Source organism: Equus przewalskii, chromosome 9, assembly GCF_037783145.1.
Source record: "Equus przewalskii isolate Varuska chromosome 9, EquPr2, whole genome shotgun sequence".
Lineage (NCBI taxonomy): Eukaryota > Metazoa > Chordata > Mammalia > Perissodactyla > Equidae > Equus > Equus przewalskii.
This window is the reverse complement of record NC_091839.1, coordinates 57862982-57875971: the sequence shown is the minus strand read 5'-3', so window position 1 is coordinate 57875971 and position 12990 is coordinate 57862982. Positions and strand designations below refer to the sequence as shown.

General features: G+C 33.7%; 1 protein-coding gene across 2 annotated transcripts in view; it reads right to left on the bottom strand.

Moving 5' to 3' along the window:
- AFG1L (AFG1 like ATPase) overlaps window positions 1-12990 on the bottom strand; it is a 196224-nt gene that overhangs the window by 87098 nt on the left and 96136 nt on the right. For both annotated transcript variants that reach the window (XM_008520642.2, XM_070559193.1), the window contains exon 7: window positions 9852-9910. In XM_008520642.2, coding sequence (XP_008518864.1) covers window positions 9852-9910 — 59 coding nt within the window. The remainder of the gene's footprint in view (window positions 1-9851; window positions 9911-12990) is intronic.

Genomic DNA, 12990 nt, shown 5'->3' with positions numbered 1-12990 from the left:
TAGCATCTATCTCTTTCACTGCTCATTATGGAATGAATCAAACAAAATGGTTTATGTAAGTGTAAGTGATGGAATGAACAGATTTTTACCTAAATATAAAACACCTGTCCAAAATATCATGGATTGCTGGAACTTGGTAAGGTGAGAATAGCAATGCTTACCAGGCAATCCATTTATCAAGAAGGCCAATAATAGCAGTCTAGTTGAAATTAACTTAAGAAATCATTCTTCTGATCAAAATACCAATAGGTCCTCTTTTCCACAATAATTTTAAATAATGTTCACAATGCAATGAGATTACGTTCAATGTATATTATTCACTGAATGTACATTTAACACATGCTACTTTTTTAATGTATAAAATGGAGGATATTTCTAAGAAAGTTGATTCTAACAAAGCTTATATTTCTCAAGTTATAGAATTATTTGAAATTGAAACTGAATCACCCTCTTGTCTTTTGGTTCACCAACTTTCCTCCCTTCTATCAACCATTTATCCAGCAAGCTCTTAAAATGTCACTTTCTCTAAGACCTACTAATGAATCTATGCTGACATATGATTTCCATCACATAAAGCAAGTCACAGTTTATAGAAAAAAAGTGCTATTTACATATGTTACTTTAAACAGTTGTTTATCTCTCTGTCCTTCGTATGTCATACAGCTCAGGGGTAAGAAAACTTTTTCTGTAAAGGGTCAGATAGTAAATATTTTAGGTCTTCAAGGCCATAGGTCTCTTGCCACAATTACTCAACTCTAGTTTCACTGTAGTGTGAAAACAGCAACAGACAATACATAAACAAGTGAACATGAAGTTTTTCAATACAACTTTATTTACAAAAACAGGTAGCAGGCCAGATTTGGCCACTGGCTATACTTTATTAACCCCTGGTATAGATTATCACAGTCTGCTTTAAAATACTGTAGTACAGTTATAGAATGGTGCTATGTAGATACCAACAAATGCTTTCACAATTATATCTGTTCATATACTTTAGAAAAATTACCTAAGTTTTATTAAAGTCACAACAAAAATTCTTCAAGAACAAATCGGTACAATCAGGACGTTATGTCATATGGTCAACAAGAAGTTTCAAGTTTGAAGCAGGCACAATAATCATAATATTAATCATCTTTTTCCATAAATAAGGGAATGTTAAGTACCAAAATAGTTTTTTTTTTTTAATTTATGTACAATACAAAATATATTCTGCTTTTATTTTTGGAGGAAAAACTCTGAGTTTTAAATAAATTTCCAAGCCTCAAGTAAACAGAAGAATAGTGATAGCTATTATTTTGTGAAAAATCTCAATGAACTAATTACTAATCACAAAATTTTTAATCTATAATTCTCATGCTTCTGTGTCTTTTCCATGTCCTTTTTCCTCCATGATGAACGCCCTTTCCCACTTTGCCTGGTAACTTTTATTTGTCTTTCAAGTCTTAATTTAAGCATCGTCTCCTCTTTGAAAATACTCCTGACATGTACCAGCTTTCCCACTCAAACCGCTAATGTGGGGTGGGGCCCCTTTTCTATACTCTTTAGCATTCTGTAGTTGACTCAGTTACAGAAGTTCTCACGTGATACAAAAAAATTTTTATTGTCTGACTTACCAGAATAAGACAATATTTAATCAGATTCAATGACCACCATGCCACTGTTGTCTTACCATAATATCTCCATTTATAAGTTGTTAATTTTGACTGGTGGTATAAATCTTAAAGTAGTTTGCTCAGGAAGCTTCAAAAGGACTATAATTCCTAAGTTACGATACGTCCAAAAATACACATCTATGAGCTTAGATTTTCATGACAGCCCAGCCGACAAGAGGATACACCATTTTTTTTAATATACTACAAACTACTCTATTCTATTATAGTATCTACTCATGGCAAACAAGTCGCAGTTCAGCTTGCTTTTTCTTCTATGGAATTAAAGGATTCTTTCTTTATCCTTGAAGTTCAGTTATGCACCAGAAAAATGTATTATTCTTCTATTTTATCTTATGTTCTATTTTAGAAATAGGAATTATGCGAATGTTTGATCTCTGTTGTCTGCTTTCTACATCCAGCGTCTTCTCTGTAACAGTTTTTCTCTCTGACTATTCTAGCTTCGTTTTGTGTGATTTTTTTCATAAGTCTGGTCTCTTTATCACTGATTTTATTTTCAGAAGTGCTGGTTCTTTAACTTGCTTTTTCTAAGATGCTTTTCACTTTTTTAATGGGTCCACCCTTGGTCTGTTTTCTTAGCTCTGCTAGCTCACTTTTCATCTAATCTTATAGTTATTTCATCTCTGATCTCTTATTTTATCAGTACCATAACTTCTTTAATTTCTTTTAAAATATAGAAAAGTTCTATCTGAAAAAGTCTCCTATTTCCTGAGGTAGTTCTTCTTCCAAAGTATATTCTTCATGTGCTTTTACTTGTTACTCCTTGTCTTTGTGTCCTGTCTGCTCCTCCTGCTTCCTTCCTATGCCTGCCATTCTATTTCTTTTAACGATAGCCTCCATACATAGAACCTACGTTCAATCCATTTTGCTTGTTGCTGAATATGGGTAGTCCTACTCAGGTCTGCTGATTTCCTAAAAAGGGTAAGCAAAAATTTACCTGCTAAAAATTGGTTCTTATTATAAAAATAATACAAGATTGTTCCAGGAATCTTGGAAAAGTCTTAAAGAGAAAATTTAAATCATCTACAATCTTATTATCCAGAAATAAGTTCTATTTACCTTTTGGGATATTCATTTCAAGTATTTTTCCATGCATGTATATTACTTCTATAAAAGAGCAATAGATATACTCTTGCATCATATTTTTCTCAGTCACATTATCTGTGATCATTATTCTACATTATCAAAAGCTTCTTAAAAATATCATTTCAATGGACCTGGAGAGCATTATGCTAAGCAAAATAAGCCAGACTGAGAAAGACAATCACCATGTGATTTCACTCATATGTAGAATATAAACAAACACGTGGACTAAGAAAATACTTCAGTGGTTACCAGGGGAAGGGGCCTGGGGGCTAGGCACAGGGAGTAAAAGGGAGCACTTGAGTGGTGATGGACGAGAAATAATATACAAGTGAAATTTCACAATGATGTAAACTATTATGAACTCAATAAAAAAAAATCATTCCACGTAAGTATACTATATCCCCTCATGTGACTGTACCATCATTTACTTAATGATTCCTCTAAACATGGGAGAGAAAGATGTGCCCATGACTGTTTTTTTAATAGTTATCCTGTTTATATTTTTTTATCTATGGAAAAAATATGGAACTGAGTTCCTGAAGTACAAAAACTTCTGCCTTTTTCTTCTTTACAATTAAAAACTAAGAAAGAGACAGATACTTTTGGCAAAGGTAGAGTATTTAGAATTCAGTTTTGCCCTCCTGTCACAAAGCATTAAGACACTGGACAAAACATGTAAAACTTCTGATATCAGACATAACACAATATGTAGCAAAGAATAGCAATCCCTGAGATGTGGGAAGTAAATCAGGCAAACAAGCATTCCATTTTCCCTGGCTTTCTGCCTAGAGGCAATTTCTAGACTGCAGCACAGCAGTCTAAATGAATTGAGGAGACAGTGATCAGTTTCGGGAAGCTGAGGCTGTTGGGATTTGCACAGTAGAGTTCACTAAAGAAGAAAGCTATGTAGAGAAAGAGCTCCAGATATCCTCATAGGGAATGTCTGTAATTTTTGGCTGAATACTAAATTGCATATGCATAAAGTGAAACTCCACAAGACTCAGCAAAGAACAATCCACACAAAGCTGGGAGATATAAGCATTCTGAACAGCCAGAGTAGAGAGACTTCAATGAACACTAGGGGGATTCAGTAGAGAGCCTAGAAGGGTCACACCTAAAGAAAAACTAAAATAGTCCTAGAGTAAAGGCCACTCTAGACACTCTAACAAAGCTTAAAAACAAGCCCCAAAAGGATCAAGCTGATGTGCAAGAAACTTAACCACTTGCCAAAATAAAGTTCAACAGCCTTAAAGGAACTAACAGAGACTCAACATAATCATCACAATGTCCAGCATCGAATTACAAATTACTAAACTTGCAAAGAAGCAGGAAAATAGGACTCCCAACCAGGAAAAAAAAATCAAACTCTGGAAACAAAAGCAGAAATGACAGAGATGATAGAATTAACAGACAAGGACTTTTAATAAACTGACTTCTGCTTCTAGGAGGATGAAGTAGGTGTACTTTTCCCTATTCCTCCTGCTATATACTATTTAAAATCCTGAAAAATTATACATAAAACAAACATAAGAAGACACTGAAAAGTGGAAAGAAGGAAAAAAACTAGGGACCTCCAGACCTGAGGGACAACAGAATGGTGAGTTCTCTGGGGGTTTTTTTTGACTCATACATTCCAGACTTGGAGCTGAAGAAGCTGGCAACCCAGAAATGCCAATGGACACAGACAACCGAGGCCCCAACAAAAGCTTGCTCTCTTTAGCCAAAGAGGCCGGAAAATGGCAGCATAACAAGAAAGAAAACTTTTTGACAATAACTGTCCTACTGAAACAAACACCACAGAAAAAAACTGAAGTCACCTTTACCCATTCCAGCAAAGGCTGAGGGAGCCCAGAATTACACTTTCACAAGGCTGTAATGAGGCATCCCAACACTCCTGCCAGGATGAGTCAGAGAAGGCCAAGTAGGGAGCCAGAAGTTTCATCCCTACCAGTCAATACTGAGCACCACCCTCCCTCCCTCCCATGATGTCAGTGGAACCTCTCCACCTGCAGTAACAAGGAGCATCGCTCAGTGGAGGCTGATTAGGGAACATGGACTTCTACCCATAGCTGGCAGTAATGATACCATGCCTCTCCTTCTTCTGCCAGAATAGTGTCAAAAAAAGCCACCTAAAACTAAAAGTTTAAAGAAGACACACAAGTAAGATGCCAAACATCACTAATCATTTAAGAAATGTGAATCAAAACTACAATAAGATACCACTTCACACCCATTAGGATGGCTATTATCAAAATAATAATAATAACAAGTGTTGGCAAGGATGTGGAGAAACTGGAACCCTTGTGCATTGCTGGTGGGAATGTAAAATGGTGCAAATGCTGTAGAAAACGGTATGGCAATTCCTCAAAAAATTAAATATAGAACTACTATGTGATCCAGCAATTCCACTTCTGGGTATATACACAGAAGAATTAAGAGCAGGGACTCAAACAGATATTTGTACACAAATGTTCAGAGCAGCATTATTCTCAATAGCCAAAAGCTGGAAACAACCCAAATGTCCATTAACAGATGAATGGATAAACAAAATGTGGTATATACATATAATGGAATATTATTCAGCCCTAAAAAGGAATGGAATTCTGACACACGCGTGAATGAACCTTGAAGACATTACACTAGACGAAAAAAGCCAGATACAAAGGAAAAATATTATATGATTCCACCTATGTAAGGTACCCAGAAATGGAAAATTCATAGAGATGAAAAGTAGAATGGTGGCTACAGAGAGTTGGGGGAGGGGGAGAATGGGGAGTTGTTATTTAATGAGTACAGAGTTTCAGTCTGAGAAGAGGAAAAAGTTCTGGTGATGGATGGTGGTGATGGTTGCACAACAAGTGAATGTACTTAATGCCACTGGATTCTATATTTAAAAATGGTTAAAATGGTAAATTTTATGTTATGGGTATTTTACCACAATAAAAAACTGATTAAAAAAATAAAATCCAAAGTCTCAGGACAAATTATCAAAATGTCCAAGTTTCAAGTGAAATTCACTTATACCAAAACCCAAGGTCTCAAACTGAATGTAAAAGGACAATCAATAGATGCCAACATCAAGATGATAGAGATGTTAGAATTATCTGATAAAATTAACCCAGGAATACGCAATTTACAGCAGACATGATAAAAATGCTTCAACAGGCAATTATAACTACACTTGAGACAAAGGAGCTTATGTTACTACTTAATAATAAAATCATTTAAAAAGTTCCATTCAAAAGCAATATTTAATAATTTTAAATCTGCATGCAACTTATAACATGGCCTCCAAATATGTAAGGCCAATGACAGAATTATAAGAGAAACAGACAAATTCAAATCATAAGGAGGAGACATTTTTCATAAGCTTCTCAGTAACTGATGGAGAAATACATAAGAATAAAGATTTGAACAGCATATATGGTGTATTCAGCTATATATATTATCACATACAACAACTGGAGAGTACTTATTTCCAAAAATACAGAGAATATTTACAAAAATTTTCTACATGTTGGGCCATAAAGCAAGTTTCAACAAATTTGATAGGACTAAAGTTGCACAGAGCATATTCTCTGACCACAGTGCAATTAAGCATTTCTTAAGAAAACAATAACAAGAGGATAACTGGAAAATTCTCATATGCTTGGATAAGAAACATACTTCTAGATAATTCATGGCTTAAAGAAGAAATCACAATGGAAATTAGAAAATACTTTGAACTTGATGGTGAAAATACTAAATATCGAAACTGCATGGATGCAGCTAGAGGGAAATAAATAGCCTGAAATACATTTAGGAAAGAAGGTTGAAATGACATTAAAAAATTAATCTTAGTAAATCAGAAAAAGAACAGCAAAATAAACTCAAAGAAAGTTCAAGTGAGAGCAAAACAGGAACCTCCCTACTTAACAGCAGTGGAAATTCTATGTAAGGGCTTGGTTTTTGCTTTGCTTTGCTTTGTTTTAAGGAGCTACTCCAGGAAGGCTTCCTAGAGGGAATGCACCTGAGCGTTTTCTATATCCTTTCCAGTTCTATGGCTTTTTCTTAATAAATTGTGGTAAAATATACGTAACATAAAAATTTATCATTTTTAAGTGTACAATTTAATGGCATTGAGTACATTCACAATGTTATGCAACCATCACCACTATCTATTTCCAGAACTTTTTCCTCGTCCCAAACAGAGACTCCATACCCACAAAACAAGAACTACCCTGTCGCCTCTCCTCCCAGCCCTTCGTAACGTCTATTTTTACTTTCTGTCTCTCTGAATTTGCCTTTTCTAGGTACCTCAAACAAGTGGAATCATATAATATTTGTCCTTTTGTGTCTGGCTTCTCTCAGTACATTTTCAAGGTGCATCCATAATGTAGCAAATGTCAGAACTTCATTCCTTTTTATGGCAGAACAATATTTCATTGTATGCATATACCACAACTTGTTTCTTAATAACTTATTAGTCTTCCTCATTCTCATTATTCCTACTATCTTATCAAAATATCATGTTTACTACGAGCTTAAGTTTTTGCTACTTTGCAATATTTTAAGCGACAAATCACAAGTTCTTGTGGTGAAGTACAAACTTGTTACCACTTGGTTTATAGAGGAGAACATAAAGGAAAAATTGATTTTACACTCTACTTTTTCCCCAAATAAATTTCTATGCTGTTTATAATCTCTTTTTATTAAACTAAGATTCTGTATTTGTTTTAAGATTGACTTCTACTTTTCTCTCAGCTGGGCCAAAACGAAAGAGAAACACTAGCACATGTGAATAAGCAAAATGCCACTTAAATTGACGTGAAACAAGCTCTCTTTACAAGGGAAACTTCATATACCCACCAAACAGCTCCAGGGAAACAAGCTCCAGTCTACTTTTCATCTTGCTGATGTTTTGTAACATGTGAAAAGTCTTTTGAATAAATGAGACATTTTAGATCTTTTCTCATCCAATCTGGTATTTAGTTTCCTAGGAATTTCAGTTCATGTTCAATTTCAAATTGAGTACTATTTATCTCAGTTCTTGTTCGATTTCAGATTTGGATTATTCATCTCTTTGATTTTCCTTCCTCTTTAAAAAAAAAATTAAGGGTGGGGCTGGCCCCGTGGCCGAGTGGTTAAGTTCGTGCGCTCCGCTGCAGGCGGCCCAGTGTTTCGTTGGTTCGAATCCTGGGCGCGGACATGGCACTGCTCATCAAACCACGCTGAGGCAGCGTCCCACATACCACAACTAGAAGAATCCACAACGAAGAATATACAACTATGTACCGGGGGGCTTTGGGGAGAAAAAGGAAATAATAAAATCTCAAAAAAAAAAAAAAAAAATTAAGGGTGGGAAAAGGAAAGGAAATTAAATCCAATCTGGCCAATTTAGGAAACTATTAATAATGCTATTATATATTGAAGTATGACAAATTGCTAGCCAAAAAATAAGGTTTGGGGTAAAAAAAAAAAAAAAAGGACAGCTACAAAGTTCCCTGAGAACCTTTTAACTTGTTTCATTCTATGAGCTTTCTCTCTTTATATTTTGTGTATTTTATGCTACTTGTGTATTTTATGTATTTTAAGATGCTATTTTTGGCACCTCTTTTTCTTAGCTTCCCTATGTACATTTTGGTATCTATGTACACCATATTACTTCGGATTCCTGGCGTGGAGAAAACACATCAAACCTACCTTCTCCCCTAATGCAAAACATGATTATAAAGGGGAAAAAAATTACCAACAGCATAAATCTTCAAAAAGTACTTTTCCTTATATCTAAAAATATCTGAGAGAAATTAAAACCCTCTGGGAAGCTAAAAGTGGTCAAGGAAACAGATGTTTGAATTTTCCTAAGTATAGCACAGGGATTAAGCTTGGCATCAACAACAATTCCAACTAAAGTATACTTCAGAAGGTCGCCTGACTGTATCTTTAGAATGTTTGAAGATAAAATGTTTTTACTTCTTCTTTGTAGGAATTTTTGAGGTTTTAGGTTTTTGTTTTAAAAACACTTTATCCTTTCTTTAGTCATGTTGTTATAGACTGGGAAAAGTATGGAAATTATATTTTGGTACATATGCTTCTTTTTCATACTTATTACATTTTGCTTTGTGTTATAGATATCTGTGTACACACTATATGCCCAACTAGATTATAAATGACTTACAAGCAAGAAACTAGCCTATCTCATGATTATATTATCCATTACACCAAAAGTAGAACTTTGCACATAGTAGGGTCTCAATAAATATTGGTAGAATATAGAAGTATTGAGTAATTGTGTAAAAAATTACTTAAAATTAACAGTGAAAAGGGAGACTACTTTATTCTTAATCATATTGTAATGAAGACTATTTTAAACTCTATGTGGTGATGATACACAAATATTTAAACTATTTATGTGCCTCAAGTTGACATAATTTCATGATAACTTGACGGCAATCACATTTAAATATATTAGAACATTTTTATAATAATGCTATTCTAGAATGGCAACTTTAATAGCTGGGAAAACACGTTAATGGCCATTAGCCTGAAGGAAACAGGGAACATTAAACCTTTTCTTCAGAAATCAATGTATAAGTTTAAACAATCTACTGTAATATTTATGAGGAAACCTCAAATTAAAATTTATAAAATGCAAACTATCAAATGTTTCAGTTAGACAATAATTTAGACTATATTTTGTAATTTTTCCTGTGTACACATTGATGAATACTATATAAAAAGATCCTTTCCTCCTTTACTCTTTGACTATTACTACCTAATATCAAAATGAATTTTGCTTGGGGCCAGCCTGGTGACATAGTGGTTAAGTTCGGCATGCTCCACTTTGGCAGCCTGGGTTCACCAGTTCAGATCCCAGGCACGGACCTATACCACTCATCATGCCATGCTGTAGCGGTGACCCGTATACAAAATGGAGGAAAGACTGGCATGGATGTTAGCTCAGAGCAAATCTTCCTCATCAAAAATTAATTAATTAATTAATTGATTAATTAATTAATTCTGCTTGAATGAAAGACCATGGCAATCCTATAAAAGCCCTTGATTATCAATCAATACAATATTAGTCAGTGAACACAAGCAAGTGATTTTCCTTACCTTCAGGACAGCTATGAAAGGTACAAAGTTAGCTCTTTGGAGTCCATTTTTATAAAGATCTGAAAGAAATACTTTGTATTAGCTTTTTACTGAGCCTAAATCATAATGTTAGCTTATATTTTAGCCTGGCAAATAAAGTTTTTTACTGATAAAAAGATAAAGGAGCAAAAGAGAAGAAAATTAACCAAAATTGATTTCTATTCTGGTATTACACAAAATTCATAATATTCTTAATAAGAGAAATATTAACAATCACAGAAAGAAGATCAAAAGGCATTCAATCAAATTACCTTTAAACTATAATAAAAAGCAACGAAAGAACTGCTTTTCACAATTCACAAATGGTATTATAAATGATCCTAAATCAATACTACAAGAAAATAATGTATTTAAACAGATTTAATAATTCAATATATAGGATTCTACTAGGAAAGGAATTATATTTTCCTTTTCTCAATCTATAATAAAAGTTCTCTATACAGAATTAAAAGTGTGTAATAAGATTAGCCTTTTAAGAAAACACATCAATAGATAAAACTGTGCATGTATTTGTATCAAAGTTATATATTTGTCATTAACATAAATGACATTAAGACCACTTTACTTTAAAAGAAATTACCAAAAATTAAAACTCCATTCTTAACAGACTGTGAATTTAATGCAATTGTATATCATAAACAGGTAGCATCCATTGCCTTAGAATATTTTATATATATGTATGTGTCACAGAATATTTTATATATATGTATGTGTCACAGTATCTGTAAGTTCAGACACATATACACACACATTGTTAAGAGCAAACAAGTGGAAAGGGGCAACATATTGTAAGCTTTGCATATTTTTCTTTAAAAATGGAGACTTGGAATATTTTTCAAGAGGGCGAAATTTTATTGCATATGAAACATTCCTAAAAGTCAAATCTATAAAGTAATAAGATTTTAAAAATAAAAAAGTATAAAAATGAGAACAGTAAAAAGTTTTCTCAACAACAAAAAACACAAATTAGATTATGTCTCAATTTTTTTTACGTATTGCATTATAGGATCCTTTCTATTTTCCTTGTTTAGAGAAAACTTGATAACTAAAATAGTCTTCAATTGCCACATTTACTTATGGAAATAAAACATGGTCATTAGGAAACATTTATTCTCCTTATAAAAATATTCATCATAACATCATTACAGTGAAGAAACTATTTGCATAAGCTCTTTGGTTAATTAAGGACTAGAGGCTTTAATCCAGTTACATTTAAAATTTTTATTTAGGGTTAGTATAAAAGGTAAGATAATGCTGGCCAGGCTGTCAGGATTTCAAAATTCAAAATGAGATCTTTTCTTTCCTGTAATCAATACCTTGAATGAGTAAAATGGGTAAAATGCAAGAAACAGGTTTAAAGTTAGGTATTTTCATAGTCTTCCCTAATACCAAGTTGCTGGAGAAGGTGCATAAAAATATTGCTGTATGATAAGAGTTGACAGCTATGATTGCCAGCAAGTGGTAAAAATCGAAAATAAAATAATTTTTAAAATGCAGTCAATGTTTATAACAGCTTTATTCCTAATAGCTAAAAACTGCAGGGGCCCGCCCAGTGGCACAGTGGTTAAGTGCGCACATTCCCGCTTCGGCAGCCCAGGGTTGGCTGGTTCGGATCCCGGGTGCGGACACGGCACCGCTTGGCAAGCCATGCTGTGGTAGGCGTCCCACGTATAAAGTGGAGGAAGATGGGCATGGATGTTAGCTCAGGGCCAGTCTTCCTCAGCAAAAAGAGGAGTATTGGCAGCAGATGTTAGCTCAGGGCTAATCTTCCTCAAAAAAAACACACAAAAAACTGCAACTTTATTTGTAATAGCCAAAAATTGGAAGCAATCCAAATTTCCATTATTAGGTGAATGGATAAACAATCTGTGGCATATACGTAAAAAGAAATACTACTCAGCAATAAAAAGGATAAATTATTCATACACAGAACAAACTAGATGAATCTCAAAATAACTATGCAAAGTAAAAGAAGCCAGACCAAAAAAGGGGAGGGGAGTACATACGGTGAGACTCCATTTATATAAAACTCCTGAAAAAACAAACTAATCTATAGTAAGAGAAAGTAAATCAGCAGTTGCCTGGGGAAGGGCCAGGGTGTAGGTGGGACAGAGATGGCGGGGAGAGATGAAAATGGGATGAGGAAAGTTTCGGGTGTGATGGGAATGTTCATTATATTGACTGTAGTGGTGATTTCACAGATGTATATTTACGTCAATATTTTTTAAATTGTACCCTTTAAACATGTGCCACTTATTTTATGTCAATTATGCCTCAATAAGTTCTTTTAAAATTTACTGGGAAAAAAACGTAGACAACATTAGTGCATATCAAAGAACACAATGTTATAGAATTTAACATATTGCGCTAATCAAGGTTTATCTATAAGGTAACATTTTGGTATTACTCATGGAATAATAACTTTTTTTTATGGACACATAAGGCTCTGGGATGTAACTTATCACGCATGCACCTTTTAGTTAGTCGGCAATGAGAGATGTAAAGGCCCACTTGTAACATTCTTGATTAAAAGATTTCCACTCATCAGCGAAGTTAAAGCAGAATAAAAATGTCATTAAGTCTTCAAGATTTAATTTTCTAAAGGGTTAACTTTAAAAAGAAAATCCACCTTTACAGGGATGTATAATTCAAACTTTATGCTCTGAGAATTATTTTCTATACAAAATTCTAAACAGAATTCATTTGGCTTGAAAACCTTTAGGTTTTTACAGGACACTTAAGTGAAAACGGACTGTATTCATTAAATTGAAGAGTTTTTTGCAATTCAAATATTATGCTAATTATCCATGCAATAGATCCATCTCCTGAAACATTATGTAGCTATCAAATTTTTAATATTAGTTGTTTAGTATCATTTTTCTTATATATAAAGCTTTCATAATACATTTATATCAATATTTGTCATTATTTACTAAATACTTTTTAAAATTCAGCATAAGTTTTTGCCTATGATTTTTTTATGATCTCTAAACAGAGCTAAATGAGCACTTGCACATATAAGATAGAGTACTGGAATTATGGGACATTCATTTCTTGAGAACGATATAAGGACTTCTACATTCTCCTCAGTGAATAACTA